Source organism: Osmerus eperlanus, chromosome 13 (genome assembly GCF_963692335.1).
Source record: "Osmerus eperlanus chromosome 13, fOsmEpe2.1, whole genome shotgun sequence".
Classification (NCBI taxonomy): Eukaryota; Metazoa; Chordata; class Actinopteri; order Osmeriformes; family Osmeridae; genus Osmerus; species Osmerus eperlanus.
The window spans coordinates 7,769,662-7,791,169 of NC_085030.1; the positions used below are offsets into that span (position 1 = coordinate 7,769,662).

General features: G+C 45.5%; 1 protein-coding gene across 2 annotated transcripts in view; it reads left to right on the forward strand.

Annotated features, from left to right (window-relative positions):
• Positions 1-21,508, forward strand: part of diaph2 (diaphanous-related formin 2) — a 328,038-nt gene that overhangs the window by 225,429 nt on the left and 81,101 nt on the right. For both annotated transcript variants that reach the window (XM_062476107.1, XM_062476108.1), the window contains one exon: positions 12,273-12,396. In XM_062476107.1, coding sequence (XP_062332091.1) covers positions 12,273-12,396 — 124 coding nt within the window. The remainder of the gene's footprint in view (positions 1-12,272; positions 12,397-21,508) is intronic.

A 21,508-nucleotide genomic window follows, 5' to 3' on the forward strand; every position in this document is an offset into this window, starting at 1 on the left:
AGCCACCGCATATTTGCATGTGAAATTGAGGACCAGAATGGGGATTTATAGCCAGGTCATCTGCATGCTGATCAGAGGTGAAGCCCAGCCTCCGTAGGCGTGTGGTGAAACGGTGGTGTTATGCTGCAAATCACTGGGAAACCGTTGAAAATACTCATGGAACGAGATAGTCCAAGTAGTCAACTGCCAGATGTTAGATTACATGTTACACCATCTGTTTCAAAAATGATTATGATAATTGGCATTACGTCCTCTTTATGTTTTCCTTCTGTAAATGTATGAAGTGGGTTTGCTTATAGTCCTCACTGTTGTTGTTCATGTCACGGGTGTTCCCGGGAGTCAGGCCCCCACAGGATGAAGAATTATGGGGGCTGGTAACAACTTTCATGGCCGTCCTCTAGAGAGAGAAAAAAGCATCTCGGAGGTTCTTTATCAGCCCTCGTTCACTTGTTGTGGTGCTCTGGTGGGCCGGCGAGCTGAGGCCAGCTCCTGACTGAAAGCGGTGTTTTTTTCTTCCACCTGCTGAAGCGGAGGTAAGGAGGGAACACATCGATCGTCGCAGGGCCAAATTGAGCCCGTGTGGAGCAGCGGCCTCCTGCCACACAGAGCTTATCTTGCCGTCCGCTGGTTTTATCTTCAGGTGGCCTTTTCTGCGTGTGCCACACTGCCATTTTGACGTGTTAAGTTATAATAGGGAGCCACTGTTCTTCGTAGGGGCGGCCAATAAAACAGGAGACAGAGGGGATTACGGCTCATGCCAGGCCCATTATTGTCCCCTACCTGTGTCCGCTCCGTGTGAAGCCTTGTCTCCATTTTGATGGTTTCTTCCTGCCTTTTAACTCGCGGGGTCTTCAGAGCAGCATGTCAATGGTAGAGATGCTCTTTCGGGTGTAGTTTTAGGTCTCAGTACATGCATCGATGCAGTGTAAATTGTGTTTATTATGAATCACCCTGCTGCAGTAGTTGACTGGATGCCCCAATGTTTGGGAGTAAATAACTCTAGGCCTTCGAGGGCCGTGCCTCAGTGCATTGTACTGTTACCTTCGAGGCAAAGGCCTAAGCCTATGCATTACAATATGATCCTCATTTACTTAGTACTACGTTCAGGGCAGACAGGGGCTTGGGACTAATGCTGCCAATCCTTTCGGCTATTAGTTATTATGGGAGGCTGATTTGCCGGGAGCTACAAACCCCCTCGAGTTATGGGTAATGAAATAGAAACAGACAGTGAGGCTGCTTGGGGCTTTGAGATTGGAGGAGACCAGACCTCCCCCCCATGGTTCCCTAGCTTCCTCTGCCATAAATGTCCCCCCCCTGATGTACCTGTATAACACCGGAGTTTGACTCCTCCTTTCTGTAGGTGATTCATTTCTCATGGTCCGTTATCTGTTTTCAGATGGTTGTGGGTTTCAGCTTGTCTTTCTTCTTCGGCACTTTGTTCTTCTTACAGGACTAAGTAGCGTCCAGACCGTTAGTCAAGATACTTCTTTTTTTTGCAGTTGTTTTGACTTTAGTGTTATTTATTTCCCTTAGGAATGATAGTTTTAACTTAACAACTTGAGTGAAAAGTTTTATCTTTGACAATGTACACACATTTCAGAATATCTTGGTATTTTACAATGTTCCAAAGATGGGCCAAAGCTTCTTGTCACAGAACGATGTAGACTGTATACAGTATGTTATACATGTGTATGTTAAGATAAATATGACAAAGCAGATTCACAATATAGGCCTGCTTTGGAGCATCTGCAGCATCTAGAGTTTACAGTAAAAGAGAAACCTCCTTCTAGTATATTGGTTAAGTTTCACATAATTTTGTTTCATAATGACACCTTTTTACTGTGGAACAGGCCATAAACTGACAGACACGTTTTAGATTTAGCTGGGTTGAACTGTTTAAAGAGAAGGCGATAACGCTGTACCACATTTTACAGTCGTTACCTCATCAGTGTCCCTCTGTGTCTCTGTCATGCCTCACTCACCACCGTGCCTGCTCCTCACGCTGGCTCCAACCATCGTCTATGAAGAAAAAGAAGAAAATCAGCCAACTAATTCATCTGCTTTCTAGAGAAAAACAGTCTCATTACGGCACTGATGAGTTTAAGGATTGCCTGAGGTGGAAAGTCTTCATTTTATAGCTTGGTAATCTTCTGCTTTGGTCTGCCTGTGTGTCCCAGTCTCCCTTTGACGCAAAACAACAGTGGGGAGGCAATCCAACCCAATCAATACCTGGTGCCTCCCTGTTTAAACTGGCCATGACTGCACACTTATTTATACATGTGTTTGTGTGGAGATCCCATGTTTCATCACATTGTTTCGCACTGCGTTCCAAATGAAGACAGAGGTGGTGGTTGTGTGAATTGATCTGACCTTTTTTAGAGTGTAAGGGATATAAATCTCTCTGGATCGACTTTATTAGTGTGATACAGGGACACAGGGTATCCTAATTTAGGAAGTTACATGGGGGCCTCAGCACCAATACAAGCAGAAGGTCATGCGCCATGAGAACAATCCACTTTAATAGACACGAGAGTTGGCGGCATTGCAGGGAAGAGTGTGTCTATTGTTCTCCCCAGTGAATGTTTAAACACACACACACATGCACACACACACACAAACACCTGACAGAGAGGAATTGATCCAGTGCAGTATAGTTCTTTTACGGGGTGTAACTATCACCGGGACAAAGTTTGGCAGGTAGTTTTAAAGCTTCTAGATCTAGTCATTAGTCTGTTGAGGATGGAGATGTATGACGTCAAAAAATTCCCTGATTAAACGGCCATGTTACTGTGTTCTATTACAAAACAAGCCCCTATGCTGAGCCGCTGAACTCAATTAGTTGGAAACATGTTCCACACTGTGCTAGTAATTAGAACCACACCGCTCACTTCAGCATCCTAGCCAGCACATCTCCTTCACTATCCATCATATATATATATACATTTTTATACAGTCCCTTTAAATGCCTTGAAGTGGCAATGCTCGGTGAGCTTGTGTTTGGTGTTAGGCGTTAGAGAGGGTATTTACACGAAGGTAGTGGTTGTTGGGCTGTGAAGCAGCTTCCTGTTGATAAGTAGTTGTATTCACATGGTACAATAAAGACCCCTGGAGTGTCTGCCTGGCTGCAGTGTCAGGGTATATCCAGAGCCTGAGCATACCGTAATTACACATGAAAGTCCCTTGACTGCAGCTTGCATCCGGCCCTTCAGCGTTCTGGAGCCACTGTACAGAGACACCGCAGCTCCTCGCATCCCCTTCACACGCCAGCCTCGTCGCCTTTGTCCGACAACCATTTTACCAGACGCCTGCTCTGGAAGATATCCAAGCATGTCTCTACACTCGCTGCCCTCGACCCCCCCCCCCCCCCCCCCCCCCCAAAGACACCTCTCTCCCGACAGCATGCCTACTTGGCTTGTATAACAGCCAATCAAGGAAGGCCGGTTGCCTTTAGCTCGCCCAATGAATACATCATTTCCATCTCAAACCTGCCATTAATCAGGGGCAGCGGCTGCGGCAATCGGCAAAAGATTGAACCAGAGTTCACAGAGCAGCGTTTTTAAAAAAAATTCTGGGATACGGTTTGATAAGGTGGATGGGGAAATCAAACACAGTCAAAAATGTGGAGGAATGTGTGAACGCCGTGTGGCTGGTACAAAGTTGACTGTTCCTTCAGCCTCACCGTGCCCTGCCCAGCTGTTTGGCTGAATTTTAATTTTGCATTTACAATACCTGTGGGGCAAACACCCTGTTGATAATTCTTATTAAATGTCTGCTGCCTGGGTGCTTTTGTTATTTTCTGTCCAGACTGCAGAGTAATGAGGGCTAGGCTGGAGCTGCATATGTAGGATGTCGCAGTCCAGTAATATAACATTTGCAGCAGGAGCAACAACCACCCACACTGAAGCCAATAGATCAAGAGTTTGTAGACAGAAGAGTCTGACCTAGGCCAGTAGGAGACATTTGATTCAGGATGATACGATAGAAAACGTAAGATCCAAGTATCTCCTCATGCATCAGTCATGTGGGCTGGACCCCAGCCTTCGGTCAATGACAAAAGCACATTCCATTATTTTTTAGGTAACAAAAGTCTTTGTTACAAAAGCTCATTGATTACCAATGGAAAGTGTGCGTGTGTTTGTTTGTGTGTGTGTGTGTGTGTGAACAAAGCAGGAATATGTGCCACTGGAGTTTGCAGGTTCTGGATGATTAAATGTTATTAACAAAGTGTACTCCTTGAGCCAGCTGACGTTGTTCTATGTAAAGTGAATTATCTATTCCCAAACAGTCTAAACAAGTGAAAGAGAGAAAGGGCTGATTCTTTTTCAAATAATAACCTGACAATTAGACGAACTGGATCGAGAGACTATGAACAACTCACTCTTGTTCCCCACGTTAACTTTACTTGTTGCTGTAGTGTGCAGCGTGAGTCACATTCCATTATCACAAGAAAGAAATTGCAAACAAGCATTACTTTCTCATCAAAAGTAGCTCTGTCGTTTGTTTAGCATTAGTGTCTCTGGCAGTGTTTCTGCAGGTAATTGAAAATGCTCCAGAAGAAATTGGAAAAGATAACACATTGCCCTCAAATGTATCTGTTGAATCAACTGATTGGCCATTATTTGTGTTGCAACGTGAGGAGTTTGTGGTGGCGTTAAAACTTGTGAACTCAACTTGTAGGGTGCCACTGTCTCAGCTGAAAAAGGTTAGAGTCAATTAACTTTGAGAGGCTTTGTGTAAATATGCCCCTACATAGAGACATCCTCGGTGTGTCAGTTATCTTTCACAGAGGGAGCTGTTGAGCTAAGAATGGGGACAGGGAGAGAGTGGAGCTGTTGAGCTAAGAATGGGGACAGGGATAGAGTGCATGCCATAAGAGAAGTAAGAGAGAGAGCATTGAGGCAGCTGTGTGAGAGTCAGGGAGAGATAGAGAGAATGGGAATATAGAAAGACGGCGAGAGAGAGAGAGATAGGCAAAGGGATACCAGCAAAGATATATACTAACGACTGTGTGATCGACAGTGTAATAGAGCAAAGGAGAAAGAGGGATAGAGAAAGCAGGCGATAAGGCAGTTATAAATGAAGTACCTCACTCACTGAACAACAGACTGACCTTGGAGTGTTTTTGAGGGACAACCGTCAGCAGCTTTCAACTCTGCCAGAGAAAGTTCATGATTACATTTGTGTATACATGTGGTAGGTAGCGAGTGGTAGGCTGCAGGTAAAAAAAATTTAAATGCCCTGGTCAAGAAGTCAGGGTCATTTTTGCTGGGGGCTTAAAGTCCTGCAGGCTGTATGTCAGGCGCTGCATCTGGTGTGTTGTTTCTTGCAGAGAAATTGACGAGTCCCAGTCTTGTGATGAGGTGGTGAATGAGTGTGAAGACCATCAACCTCTCCAGGCTGCCAACACCTCCACAGGCCACCTCTATCTCAGGCCCGCTATGTAGCTGCCTCAGCGGGGTTTACTACTACTCCGCATTGCATGTTGAGAGCAAAGATTTGAGCTGTGGATTAATGACAACAGAGGACATGGCACGTGTTGCCATGTATCTGAACAGAGGCTGATGTGGAGCTGAAATGATTGATTACGTGCAAAGCAAACGATAACCCTAAAACAATTACAAGGACTGAATATAATGGATTCATGAAGACAGGCTGAATTAGTACAATGGCTCACTGAAAACATTGTGTTTTGATGTCAACACAGAACAATAAGGAAAAATGATTGACCGTTTAAGACATGAACCAAAGACCACCTCAACTAAAGACATTGACTTTGGTATTCCGGAATGTGAGCTATTGATGAGATAATCATGGAACTCTGTCCTCTTACCGTAGGGAAGTCTGGAGCAATTGTGGGCAAAGGACAAAGGTGTGTTTACCTGAAAATGGCCCCAAGCTTGGCCATCTGTTCCTCCAATGTGTTTCAGGCTGTCTACAGGCCCACCCACCACCTGCACACACTCTCTCTCCTCAGACGCTCGATGGTCTCACACACATGCACACGCACACACAGCCACAGCCACATTGACCATAGCCAGAAGGGTCTTCTGGCTATGGTCAATCACCCCCCACCTCGTTCCAGTACTCCATGTGTTTGTTTTTTGTCTGTCCTTCCTGCTGTCTCTGTCATCCTCACTCTTAATGTGCTGTTTGTCTAACATCACAGACAGATCTCCCAGTATATCAAAGGAGAACATGCCTTCACAAAATGAAGTGACCATCTGCTTCAGGCGATACTTGAAGAGCAGCACAGTTTGTCAATTGGCACATTATCAAGGGTGTGTGTGTTCATGTGTGTGCGATTATGTGTGTTGGCGGTGTACATTTGTGTTCCTCTGGATACATGTTCCTCCTCATTCCAGATGGGCAGAGATCCATACAGCTTATATACACAGTGCCTCTGCATCTCCCCAGACTGGTTTCCACACGGTCCCAGGGAGTGTTCAACACCCGGGGTCACAGCCGAAACATTCCCATGCATCAGAATATTATGTAATTGACTCCATTTGGGATTTCTCTTGAGATCTGGCCAAGGCTGCGCTTCTGATGGTTGCCAAAAGCAATATCGTTTCACAGTCACTCGCATGGTGAATGTTCCTCTCTCTCTCCCCAATAATGGTGTAGCATGGTCTGGTTGTTACTCTCTGTCTCCGGCCTGCTAGCAGCTATGTGTCCATGATCTCACCTTCAGTATGGTTCTTTCTTTCTTACACCCTCCCTAAAAATACGTATGTATTATTACTGGGGACTGGTGGGCAACATATTCTAACGTTAAGGTTTGGTATGAAAATTAAATGTTGAAATTAATATAATGAAATCATTAAATAAATCCTTAATTATGATAACACTTTGTTAAATGGTGGATTGGAGCAACATTCAATTTAAAAGAGTAAGTGGAGCGTATGTAACAAGGATTTACCCTTTAGTTTCCATCCCATTAACACAGCATTTATGATCCATTGGAATTAAGCATGGTGGTCTGTAGTCTGGATTTACATCATGTCCCAGTTGAATTAATTGAATTGAGCTGCAAACGTATTATTTAATTATGTATCATTTTTTGGAATTCTAACATTCAATTTCTTAAAATGTTGTCATTTAATTGAGTAGTTGATTCACGGCTGGCTTCTAACGTAATGTAATTAAAAAAACCTGCCTGTGTGTAGAAACATTGAACACCAACATGAGAAAGTGAGGGCACACCGAAAGCAAATTGGCTAGGATGTTGTCCGGAGGCAATAAAGTGCTGTGAGCTTTTCTATCCCTGCCTTTTACTGTACATGTAAATGTGTTACCTCGGTTCAGTTCTTGAAGATCCCTTGTCTTTCAGCTTTGTGATATTTCCAGGTAATTAGAAGGAACAATTTGACTGCTTTGTCACCGCAAACGTATTGCTTTTCACCCCCACCTCCACCACTACCACCACCGCCACCAACCGTAACCCGAGAAGCTTTGATTCCCACTGAAAGGAGGACATGTTGAGATGTGTTTATCCTTTTGTCTTTCACTCTGCAGCTGCATCATGTTGCTCCCCACCTGCTCCCTCTCTTCATTTAATATTCACTTTCAGCTACCACCAGGTACAGGAAAAAACACAAAACATGTTTCTGCACAACTCAAAAAGCCCTGTCAAAGTTTGTTGTGTAGTTTATTGCATAGTTACCGAACAACCAAGCAACCAATCATCTGCTTAGAATCATACGTGTGACGCAACCATCTGATTTGCCTGTTTACTTGTACAGTACTTTTCCACTGATCAATACTTAATCACAGTGTGATGAGAAGACAGTAGCTGAGTAAAGATACCACAGTCCAAGTCACTGTTGGTCATGCATTGAAGGAAGTCATTTGAAGGTTATATCTCTCTTCTTTTTTTCTCTCTATCTTTTACATTTGGTCTTGATTGTGTGCCTTGTAAAGCCCTGTTCTATACATGCAGAGGAAGGAATATGTGAGACATCGAGATGATGTGGAGTTAATAAGCTGGGGCCGAGGTGAATTGTAGGGAGTCTTGAAAGGTCTTCACATACACGGTCTCTTGTGCTCAAAACTCATTTGAATTCTGATTGAGGGTCTGCTGTTAAGGTTACCCCATTCATGCACACACCCATGTGCACACACGCACACACTCCCTCTCACACCCAAACTGACTTAATTTAATTGTGGGAGAATACAGTGCTCACTAAACTCTACCCTCGGGGCCCGCTAACATTTAGTCATTTAGCAGACGCTCTTATCCAGAGTGACTTACAAACAAACTTTTGCTCATGGTTGTCGGTGTGCTTTGTGATGTCTGCTTGTCTGTCACTGCATTCTCTGTAATCTGTACGCCAGCAAGACTTTGTCAGCTAAATACCATAAGTAGAATTTCAATCACACAAACATGGCTTGATTATGCCCAAGTAGATGTGGAGTAAATGAAAAGGATCAATCACACTCTCAATTACACATGCAATTCTTCACACTTAGTCTTCTGTAATCTGACGTTATCCTATCTATCGTATTTGTGCTATACCCACCAACACACAAACACACACGCACTTTGCATTCATTAACAACCTTCTCCTGCACTGCACTGCACTGTTACATGTGCCTTTGTTTGCACAAGTGTACTGATTAATAAAAACTCGATCCAAGTCTGAGGCCGTGTTCAACATAAATCTCCATTTCCTTTGTAACCTTTGACGGCATCGCGAGAGCGCAGGATAAAAGATAGCTATTACTCGCTCATAAATCCAAATAGAAAATGGTCGCTCCAACAAATGGCTGAATATAATGCTGACATCTTCACATTAGAGCAGATGATTTGGTATTTTGTGTTGCACTATTACATCTTCTTGCTTTTATGACGACCAGGACCTTTTTTTCTCTGCAGTTTATCCTTGGAGGAAATGTGCGTAGGCTTAATGACACAGTTCTAGTCGGAGGAAATGACTCGTCCCTAGAGGGCCAGGAACAGGGTGCCCACCATGATGATGCATTAAATCGGAATGGTGTTGACCACAGATGGGTTTGTCTTATTGTGTAACTCAGTCAATAATGCAAAACGAGGCACGCCTCTAAGTCCTCTGTCTCTCACACTCACTCTCTTTAATTTGCATCATGCATATCAAGCACATTTTTAACCTCTCAATATCAGCTGGAGAGAAATGAGTATGGAGTGGCATTGCACACGAAAGCATACATAATTTCAACAATAATTTGGATGTGATTTTCCTATTTCGCAGTTTCCAGTTACCTGGAAACAAACTGCACTTGTGCTGCTCAGAAACGGTAAAATGGAGAAGTTCTCTGAACAGCATTTAAACCCTCCAGCAGGTCTTGCTGACAGCAGTCATTAGGATAATTTGACATGTCCCAGAAATCCTTTTTTCAACTAAGGAGAAGATAGAAAAATGTGTTCCAGGCGCACAAGTTGTTTTTCTTCTACTGATCCAGAGGACATGTGCATTCAGAAGATACCAGTGTTTCTTCTGTCGTCCCCAGAAAACTGTTTTATTTTTGTGTTAATTTTACTAATGATATCCCAGAAGGATCCTGTACTCTATTCTGAAGAGGCTTCCTGTGGAGTCTACTGTTAGAGACGAATGGTGGTTGTAGTCATGTATATTTATTTCTAAAAAAGTGCCAACTGACCCGTTACAGCACCCTTACTTTTAAAGTGACTTCAAAAGATGCATTTGCATAGTTTTGCAGAGGCCTTTGTTGTGTGCACAGCACTGTCTACCCGGCTACAGCTGATCTGATTGGCTTCCATCTCTTGCTAATGGGCTGTGAAACTGGTAGAAAGTTTCCTTATCACATTCAGTTCTGTTAAACATAAACCACTGCTTATTAGACTTTTTATTTTATATATTTTTGGGGAAGTTGGGGCTCAATGGGGGGATTGGAAGTTATAGCCTGTTGGTAATTAGTAGAGTACTGTGACACCTGCCTTCTAGAACAAGCTGTAGCTAGCACACACAGCTTAACTATCTTATCTCACATTCTGCTCTCCTTTTGAGGTTATGAACAAGTCTTTGGCTAGCCTCTTTCCCGGTCCCCTGTGTTTCAGTTTCCTGTCTACCTGAGTCCTCATCTGCTTCTCAGCCCACCTCTCTTATTAGCCAGCAGCACACCGCTGTCACTCTGGGCCCCTAGTCCCAGTGAGCCTCCCTGGGATCTGGAGGCATGATGAACACCTCTCAGGTGCGAAGCATCTGTGTAGATCTAATCCATCCTCCATCTCCAGCATCTGTCTGCCCTGCTCTCCTGCTCTTCATTTTTCCTCTGCCGCTTTCAGCACCATGCTCAGATCTCTCTGACAACGGCTGGTCTCTCTCTCTCTCTCTCTCTCTCTCTCTCTCTCTCTCTCTCTCTCTCTCTCTCTCTCTCTCTCTCTCTCTCTCTCCCCTCCCTCCCTCCCTCCCTCCCCCCCGAGGCTATATCACAGCTGAGTGGCTGGTGCAACTGCCGCACTGCTCGCCTCTCCTCCTCCTCTGCCCGGTCCCCATGATTGAGACCTGACCCCCAGCTTTGTGAACCCTGATGGAGGGCCAGTAAATCCCTAGTCACCGGATCCCCCCAGCCACACCACTAATGACAGTGACCTCACCCCGAGAGTAGTGTTGTGCCGTGGCTAGATTGATTCGTGGCCGGGGCCTGTGAGTGTGTGTCACACATTCCCTGTGTACTTGTGTGTACTGTAAGTACTCAATCCCCATCTCTCTTTGCTGTCTGATTGTTCGAGAATGAGAGGGGCCTGAAATGTGAGCTGGATAGTGGCTGTAAAGCGAGGCTGGTGTGCCCCCATGTCACAGGGACCCCTCTCTTAATGGCCTACACATGGTAGCTCAAGGGTGGTCATACATGACGGCACTATGCCCGTGACAGGCTCCTCATATGAAGTGATTGACCGTCGCCACTGGCGGAGCTTTGAAACGGGGCTTTACATTTACATTTAGTCATTTAGCAGACGCTCTTATCCAGAGCGACTTACAGTAAGTACAGGGACATACCCCCCCGAGGCAAGTAGGGTGAAGTGCCTTGCCCATGGACACAATGTCATTTTGGCACGGCGGGGAATCGAACTGGCAACCTTCAGATTACTAGCCCGACTCCCTCACCGCTCAGCCATCTGACTCCCTAGCTCCCTACCCTCCCTGGCTTTATTATAGGGGACAGTGAGGCAGCAAACACGACGCGGTGCTCAAGAGGCCACAATAAATGAAATGTGGAGCTCGATTCGAAATGCTCATGCGAAGGTTTATCTGAATGACATCTGGAGCTTTGAACTAGCTGAGATTGAGTCATATTTATTGAAGAGGGATACTTTCAACACTCTCCACTTTGATCTTTCTTTCCTTTTTTCCGCGCTGCATGATCTTAAGAATATGGAAACCCAATCCTCTGAAAGAGGAGGATGTATTGTTTATATCAGGACCAATTAATAAATGGATCTCTCTTGGTTTGAGGGGCATAGTCGTGCCACGGTCTGGGTGTTAGATATGGTGCTTCCTGACTGTGAGGCAGCAGGAATGATGTTCCAAATCTAACCGAGAAGTACCTTTGAGTTCCTTTTGGTCTTTTGTAACCCTCCTTTAATGTCTAATCATCTAATGTCATGTGAATGAACCTGCCAATACCTGAGCATAGGCATTATTCTCTCACTGAGGCCTGTGTGTGTGTATGTGCGCGCGCGCGCTCAAGCTTGTGTGTAAAGGTGTTTGTGTGGGGGTGCATACATTAAGCATGTGTATAGGGGTGCACTAATCTCTGTGTTTGGGGTGCAGGTGTATGGGGGTGTGCGTGTGTGTACTCCAGTGGGTGCATGCTTGTGTAAATGTGTTAGTGTGTGTGTGTGTGTGTGTGTGTCAATAGCACCAAAGCCTGTACATCAGTCCTAACATGGCAGTTCTTCCGCACTCCTGTCCTGGCCTGATCCCCTAAGACTCTGGCAGCTCCTTTTAAGTGGGGACTTCAAAGAACTGAAGTGAATAGTGAGGGAGTGCAGTCCAGAGGAACTCTGTAAACAGTGATTACAGACTGATTAATGAGCTGGAGTCTCACATGCTCACCAGCTTTCTAGGCCACCCACTACAGTATGCTGGCCTGCTAGGACACGCTTTGGAGTGAAGCGTGCAGCCCACACTAGAGCAGAAACAGTTGTGGGAGAACTCGGAACTTGATATAGCTGGCTGATGTTATTATATAAATCATGTTTTAATATAGTAATGTTATGGTATCAATTCTTCTTATGTTTAAACATGTTTGTTGTGGTGATTGTTCCTCAGTGTCCGCTGAGATCCTGAAGAGCAGCTTGAGCACGATGGAGCGCCACATCCAGAGGCTCGAAAACGACATCCAGAACTTCCCCAAGACAGACGACCAGCAAGATAAGTTTGTGGAAAAGATGTCCATATCCTTTTCCAGTGCTTACCGCAGGTTTTCCTCCACTGATACCTGGTCTTTAGTGCATGCTTGGCCTAACTAGTCCGCCAGGTGTTGAACACCACAGGTAGGCATGTGTTTGTGTGCGTGCAGTTCAGTAGATGGACTGTTTTGTGTTCTGTTTATGTTCCCCCAGACAGGACTGAGTAGTTGCAGGGCCGCCAGTGTGACTTTAGGGGCTGAAGGAATGGATATGTGAGATGTTGATGGGATCTCCTCCTCCTCTCGCCTCACGTTCCCATAGGGAGCTCAGCCCCAGAGCTATTTTTACTGCTCTCCACCACATCCCCCTCCCGTCCCCCTCCCCTCATATCTCCTCTCTCCCTCATCCCCCCTGGGGTCCTCTAATAGGGGCTCCCTCCACCCATGCTGATTTATCCCCCCGGCCCCCGCCCCCACCCTCTGGTTTCATCTCCTGACCATCCACAGGCCCTTCTTCACACAACCATCTGCGGGCTATCTCTTCCCTGCTCCTCTATCGTTCCGATAACAGAGTGCTTTCACTTAAACTAAAGCGGCTCTGCTCTCAAATTTAATTAGCGATGCCTTAGCACATCCCCGACTCCATTTTGAGGAGGAAGGCGCCTCCTAATATAGGTTTTTCGAGATATCTGGTACCTGCGGACATATACTCTCCCTCGCTTTGGTAGAAATTGACTCATAGATCGATAGCTTGCGGCTATGATACCTTTTATGGATGTGTGTGGCAGTAGAACAAACCGAATTCCCTTCGTGTTACTTACTGCTCTTATTAAGGAAACATGTCATAATTCAAGTGCAATTAATCAAGTCGAAACGTGTCCCATATGCTCAAACTTTAGACAGAATGTAACCTTTGTTTTCGCTCTCTCCTTAATTTAGTGCGCCTAAAACTGGAGATTTATGAAGGCTTACTTTGCACTTTGTTTGGCATAAGAGTAATAGCTTCCTAGCGCATTAACAAGCTGCTCCCAGTCAAAGAAGGCCACTTAAATGGGTGTAATTAAAACCCATGTGGCAGAGACCTCCCCTGTAGATGTGCAGCAGCGTAGCCAGGAGAGGAGCTCTCCGGCCGCCCACGTCAGGATGGATCCCCTGACTCCTGGGTGGACCTGGAGAAGCTGGAGGCTGAGGAAATGCAGGTGTACTGCAGAATGTCTCTCTCCCTTTGTCTCCAGGCTCTCCCCAGAGAGAAGCAGGCAGGCTGCCCTGCCATCACTGGTAATGCCCCGCTTCCTCTCTGCCTGTCTCACTTGATCAGGCATGAAAGCCACAGTGGAGGTGCCGTGGCATATGGCTGGGCCCATTGTAGTTGTTGCCTTGTTTTTTGTTGTTGAAAATTTTTGGGGGAAAAAGAACTGGCCAAAGGCAGTTGCTGCCTCCATTTTGAACTGGTCTCCTCCGTTTTGTACGGCTTGGCTGTGGATGACGGACAGCTGAAAATAGCACTGCTGTGGCTGCCTTGTTGCGGGTGACGGAGTAGCCATTGTTACTTTGGCTAAGGCCAGTCTGAAGCACTTTAACTTTTCCTGGTGTGGTGTGTAGGATCAATAGGGACGTGGAGGTGATTCAAATAGAAGATAGAACTGTGTGTTGGTACTCCATCTTGCTCTCCCTCTTTCTCTTTCTCTCTTTCTCCCTCTCTCTCTCTCTCTCTCTCTCTCTCTCTCTCTCTCTCTCTCTCTCTCTCTCTCTCTCTCTCTCTCTCTCTCTCTCTCTCTCTCTCTCTCTCTGTCTGTCTGTCTTCACCTCAGTCTGTCTCTGTTTGTCTCCATCTCTCCCCGTCTGTCTGTATGTCTGTCTCTCTCACCCCCTCTCTCTCACCCTCTCCTATACGCCTCCCTCAGCAAACCTTACTCAGCCCCCTAGAGTACGATTGACCTGTCTTTGACCTTCTCCACCTAATGAAGTGATTCAGTGTAAATCCCCGTCCAAATAGCAAGGTGTGTGGACGGCTCCCACACGACCCCACTTCAATCGATCCAGATGATTAGGCAGTGAGGGAAATCAGAATGTGTTTCCCTGTAGTAACCCCCCCCCCCCCCGACACACTGTCCCCGGTGCATGAACAACCTCATGTTTTTCTCTGCTTATTATCTCCAAACCTTAAAATGGTGTACTTGAATGTATACCTCTAAAATGGTATTGCTGTCTCAGTTTTTCCCCCTTGAACCACAGAGTCAAAACAAGCACGTTGTTGTTGTGAGAATGGTGTCTTGCTGAAAAGGATATGTTTCTGCTATTTTCCCGATGTTAATATTTCTTATATTGCCTAGACCCATCAGCTGATGAAACATAAAACCATCTGTGGTTTTAGATAAAGAGAGGGAGGCTTCACAAGTTTGATGTTATTTGTATTTCCTGTGCTAGATTTTACCTTTGGCTTAGATACAGAACCATAATCCGTGTTATGCTGTTTAGTGGATGGAAGTGACAGCAGCACATTTCCACCACCATATAGTTTAGTTTTTGACATTTCCTTCCTTTAAGATAAGCCAGCCCCGTCAGATGGGCGCCTACCTTTTAAAACGCTGCTCTGGGATTAAAGAAGGATGCTTGTGCCTTTAAACATGACAGATGAAAGAAAAACAATAACAAAAGCTTCACATTTGATGGTTGAGCAACCCTGAAAAAGTTGGAGTACTTATTTTCCTTGACTGTTGAACGCAATGATGAATGATGAGTGTGTGTGGTAGGTGTGTGTTTGTATGTGCGTGCGTGCGAGTGTGTGTGCGCAATTGTATGGAGGTGACTTCTAGTCTCACTGTATTTCACCATAAAAACTGGTTTCTCAAACCGGTAATAAATTGGCGAACACATTTTCTTGCACTTTCTTGCAAAAGTAACAGCTCAGCTAAATCATTTCATTTGAGTTTATTGATACATTTTTCTCCTACCATTAGTGTAATATATGCAAATGACTGAATGGGGTGTTTGTTCAGCGTTTTAGAGATCTCTATCTATCAGTGGTAATGGGAGCCTACAAAGGCATGCAATTGAGGCACGAGTCTCCTGAGGGTCTTATTTCACAGGAGGAGCTTTGGTGATCGCCCCCCTCCCCTCTAGGACTCTGTGGCTGCTGGGTAAGGAGTAGCAGAGGACTCTGGGGGTTGTGAGTCGGGAAGAAGGGGTTCCAGGGGACCATGCAGACTGGGTTCCTAATGGAGGAGGATGGGGTCGGGGCTCTGAAGAGAAGCCAGCCGGAGTCTACTGTGGATAGATGGTTAGGTTTGTCTAATAGACCCCTTCACCCCCTTCCTTTAACACCATCATTCAAGGTGCTGATGGTCTACTTAACCTTTCAGCTCCCTGAAGACCTAATGGGAAGGAAATCAGCATGTGTCATTTTTAACCCCTAAACCCACCCACCACCCCACCACTACCACAACTACCATTAACACTTGGAGCAAAGAGATGGCCACATGAGGCAGAAGTCCTGACCAAGAGCTGCTCGTAGCTACACACTGTTGTGTTTAATTAGCTGTTCTTGCTAATACATCTTTGGCCTGTCAATTCAACAAATTATTTGTATTGATACGAAGGCCTGTTCTCTAACAGCAGCTGTCTGTTGCATATATTTACTGTTTTCAAATAGGATCATGTTCCTAGTGTGGAGGAGTTTGGCTCCAGGCTGGTGACATTGCGGAACACGCACACACACACACACTCTCACAAACACACACACACACACAAAGAGGAACACACATGTGAGGGTGTTCCAGTAACTCTGAGAGGCCAGACAAACTCAGCCCACACACTGCTCTGCTCTCCGCATGCCCAGGGGCAGAGCAGCATTACCACCCTCATGACTTCTCCATTGACAGACGCATTAATGCAGGTACCACCTTTTGTTGTTCACAGAGGCATCCTTTTGATTTAGGTCGGATTTCAAAGAGGGGGAGGGAACTGCTGTGTGTTTGTAAATGGGCTTATGCCATGACAACTCATAGGGTGCCTGTTTTGTTTGCTTTAGAGGAACGCACCGTGTCCAGGTTATGTATTCCCAGTGTGAACTCCTTGTTTGCTACTTTAGTAGGTAAACCCTGGTTTTTATTCAAAAGCAATGGGAATGAGTTTGTTTTGTGATTGTATTTTTTGGTTTTAAATTTGATCTAATTGGAAATACTTGAAAAGGTGTTGATTATCTTTAGGTTGTATGTATGTGCTGTTACCTGTTCTCGTCAAGTAAACATTATTTTTTCCCCATATGACAATATGACAGACATAGATGTCACTTTTTTTCTGATACACACCTCAATGTAGTTAGCTGTTAATTTGTTTATGTTTACAGTGCATATAGGAAACCAGGTCAACAGACTGTGGTGGCATTTTCACTAGCCTTGTTTACCTCGGCAACCTTCTGTTTGTAGTGTTTTCTTCGCCTAATGAAATGCACTGTAAATTGTGTGGCCAATTAATTCCTATTTGCAGCACAGATAAAAACCCCGGAGCCTTTTAATTAGCCCCCCAAAAAACTGCAAAGAAGTTAATAAATAAGGGACAAAAAAAGAAGGGAAAAGAAACAGACGCAAATAGCGTTTTGACTTCAGAATGTGTCACTCTCCTCCGTGGTTACCCAGCGTTCCGTTTTGTCAGCGCATGTCCGTCACCAGACAGAGGCAACAGTCAGAAACAATAGGCATCTTTCCATTCGCACGTGTCACAGGAGAGACTCCGGATTTAATTAACCAATTTCAATAGACCAAACACCATCAGCCTAAAATGGGGGTTGTAATTCTAATAATGACAATATGGGGGGGGGAGAGCCATGTGCTGGGCGATGTCACCATCTCACCACAGACCCATGTTTACTGGGAACTGGTGGTGGAGGCCATGTGTTTCCTCTGATATCATTCTATGCTCTTGATTGCCTTGATCGGTGGCGGGACGGGAGATATACGGTGTCTGAATGAGAGAGGGGACGAGGGAGGCTCAATGACTGCCTCTTCACATCCTGTTTAGACCAGCTGACAATGAAAACCCATCAAGCTGCACTATAGGGACGAGGTGCTGTTTGTATTGTAATGATTAGAATGGTATTTAACACAACTCTGAATGTTACTGATGATTTATGTGTGCCGTGTTCTGATTGTTCAAGTGGTGCCGCTGTTTAGGGGAAGTGGAAGGACAGATGCTGATTCGATGTTGACATTCACACATTACGAGATTCACAAATGAGTGATTTGAGCACCGGACTCACTGAGTCGCTACATTCTCCTCCATGCAGTTAAGCCAAGATCCATAAAACATATTCATGCTCCTTTGCCTGGATCAACACCATTAACCTCGGCTCTCCATGTCTAGTTGTGTGCTGGTGTGCCGCAAATCAAATTAGATGCCCGGTTTCCAAATCAACTTGAGCTGAATTTGTTCAGTTGTCGACATGTCGATCTCTAATCACTTGGGGCGAAATCACACATCCACTGCTTTAATAAGTTGATATACGCAGACTCGGAACAATAATGTGGGTATTCTAAAGAGACAGCTGACAGTCTCTAACAGTTCTATTTTTTCTTTGTACAAAGTTGGAACCCCAAGTCTTGATATGATGCCAGGGGAGCACTCCAACTGAAGCCCGACTCTCAGTGAAAACGACACATGTTTCACTTATTATCAACAAGAAATCTCATTTTGTCATTTCTGCGTCTGATGTTAGACGAGACATAGGGACATCTCAATGTGGCCCATGTCATTATGCGAGCGAATTCCCCCCGAAACTCCCCAATCAGTGTCTTGTTAGTGGGCAACGCAGTGGCTGATGTGGCAGGTCCATTAGCCGGTGGAGTTATCTGACAGGCCGCCTGGCCTCTGTTCCCTGGGGCTGGGGCTGATGCCAGGCATAGAGGGGGGGGGAGAGGGGAGAGGGGAGAGATTCCCACAGACTACCCAGGCTTCAACCCCGCTCCCTCTGGGTGAGATGCTGTCATATTCCACTGATCAAGCCTGAGTGCCCTGCCAGCCTGGGGGCCTCAAAGGGATGGACCCAGAGCCTGGCCTCGCTCCCTCGGGATCTAGTCCCACTGGCCCACCTGTGTCCCGGGAAACCCCCACACGTGCCTCTCTGGAGATATTTAATCTCATTGGTTGAGGAAACCCCAAGCCTATGGACTGTGCAGTACATTCAGTGACTGCCACCGCCAGGTCTGTATTTGGAAACAAATATTTTGTTTTAAATACATTGGCAATCCCAACTTGCTTATATCATAAAAATATAAATGAAACAAGTATATTTGTAGTAGTGAACTAGTACCCTCCTCTTCCTCCTTCCTTCTCCTTGGGAATTGTAGCCTCAAAGTCGGTCTCGTCTGCAGCTCCAATCTTCTTATCATTACTTCCCCAAAAGGCCTGTTCTCAGAGCAGGGTAATAGACAGAGCCCAGTCGCCCTCATTTGTCACAGGCTCCTTGGTTTGATGCAAAGCCCCCCTCAGCACTTGTTGCTGAGTGCTAATCCCACTGTAGACACCGCTGCCCTCCTTCCCACCGCTCGTCCCCACTCTCCCGTCGTCACGCCTCAGGAGTTCACTTTCATTTGATGTTTTCATGAAATCCCAGAGCCTCTGTTGAATCGTGGCCCATTGTCGGAAAATTATTCTATCAAATGCAAATGAAAACGTGATTGGTGGTGGTTGCCAGCAACAACAAAAAAACATAACAGTTTACTGTTTGTTTATAGCAAGTCACACTAATAGAGGTGTTTGGTGTACAAGTGAGAACTTTGTAAGACAGATACAAGATACAATGTGTTGAGTGAATGGCATACAATGTGTTGAGTGATGTGCATGCCTCTGTAATATCCATTGTTTCAATGCACTCAGGAAATGATAAGTTGCTAATACCGTCCCCTGATGCGGCGCTTGTTTGTGAAATGAGAGGTGAGGAGGGCACTTAATGGTGGCCTGTGATGTACAGAGGAGACGGCTGACATGTATTCTTCGGCAGACAGCGGCTTGTCCACCAGCGGCTCCATTTATTGTTCTTTATTACTAATAAGAAGCACTGGGCAGGGCCCAAAGCACTGGGGAGAGCTCCTTGATGAAAAGGCCTGCGTGTCATTAGACAAGTAGTGGCGTGCACCAGATGAAACCGCTCTAAAATGTAAACCAAATAAATGCCAAAATATTTCCTCACATATCTTTAATGTTATTATTTTTCCTGCTGACGGCGCTTGGGGAATAGAACTTGTTCTGCTGTTCAGTAGCACTCTTCCGCCCGACTGCTATCCTTCCTCCCTGACAGGACCTGCGAGATCAGTGTCTCCATGCCTCCAGGGTGTCAATCCTACTGCCTGCTCGATACATGTTGTTCCCACGTACGATTAGTCGGATGCATTGACCCAGTTTACACGCTTTAAAGCAATTAAGAGGCTTCATTATGCAAAATAAAGTGTATTAATTTACTAGTTACTAATTGACTGTGAGATGTATCGTCAGCGTTGGACTTGACTCCCTCCCTGGTAAGGAGGAGATCCTCATCTGCCTCAAGGTCGTCCTTCCAAGGAAGAGAGAAAGGAGAAAGCAGGCCTCAGGATGAGCTCATGCATCTGATGTTCAGAGAGTGCCTCAGCGAATCCAGCACTCAGCAGTGAAAGTAGAAGGAAGGAGCTCTAATTAAAATGAATTTGTGACAGCCAGGAACACTAACAGTTACAAACTGCTATCTGATGGTAATCAACGGGGGTTTCTCCATTAATTGGCAAAATGAGCCTCATCAATCACACCGAGGGGGAGGCAGACAGAGACAGGCGTCGCCGCTGCATCCCGTCACCGACGCCCGCCGTAGGGGGACCAGCGTGAGACACATTTCGAGGACAGAGTCATGGTGAGAGCCAGGAGATAACTTTTTTTCTCTCTCTCTCTCCTCCTCCCCCCCCCCATTCCCCATGCATCTCTCGCAACTCAATACTGAGCTCCCTGACTCACTCTGACAGCCTTTGTTTTGCCTTTGTTCAAATGGGATTGGTTGTTTTTTGCTGTCACTCAAGCCCTCGACAGGATTGTCATAACATTGCGAAGCTTTGCCGCTTTATGGAAGACATTCTTTGCCAACTTGTACTAAGACACCTGTAGAAAGTGTACTTTTCTCTCACTGGTTAACCAGTGGTCCTGACTGTAAGCACTGCATGGTTTCTATATAAGCACACAAAAGTGAGCCCTAAGTAACTCTTTTGCCTCCGACATGTTTAGTAATTAGCAAGAGGAAAATTACTTTAAAATCTGTTTTAAACGCTTTCTTAAACAAGGTCAAATGTAAGTACATTAGCATGTTTATTACTTTCATGCTACAAAAACAGGTTTCATGTAGTCAACTCCAGGCAAGCAATATCTCCTGTATGAACATCATCTCTACCTTATAAAGCAACCTTTCATGTGAACTCTGTGCTCTTGCAACTGTGATTTATCTAGCCAAATAAATGCCTTGGCACCTTGTGTTGTCACCCTGCCTGTCTCCTGGGGTCTATAAATACACTAGGCAATAATTGACTGCTCCATCAATAGCCCAGATCAATGGACTGCTCCTGTTCACCCGATCGATTTTGGCCAATCACAGGAATCTCTGGCTGCAAATTAGTTATTGCTTTATATCGCTGCGCCGTGGTGTGCCGCGTCAATGCACCGCTAACCCAGTTACTTTGTGTAAAAAGCTAAGCACAATATATCTCCTGGCAAGACTGATCAAGCCCAGGTGTCTGTGTCATCATCTATCTTAAGGCCGAGATCGCAGAAACGTAGAGCATGTTTCATACGAGTCACTATCAAACCTTTTGTTTAGCCTTGTAAGTCAATACTGGAATGTACAAGGATGACCTACTTATACACCACAAACAGCGACATGTTCCATAAAAAATCTCAACTGACAAATGTAATTAACAATTAACCCTCTATTAGAATTGTGCCGAGGCCGGTTGACCTGCAGGAGTGGTGCTGTAGGCCGTTGATGCTAGCTGCTCCATAAAGCATGATTAGATGCGATGAGCAGAATGACTGTGGAGAAGGCTCAGTGATGGTGGGGGTGGTGAGGGCAGGATCGGGGTGGCAGAGGAGACAGCAGTGACAGGCGGACACAGCAGGCTGTCCCTAGCCGCAGCCACACACACACACA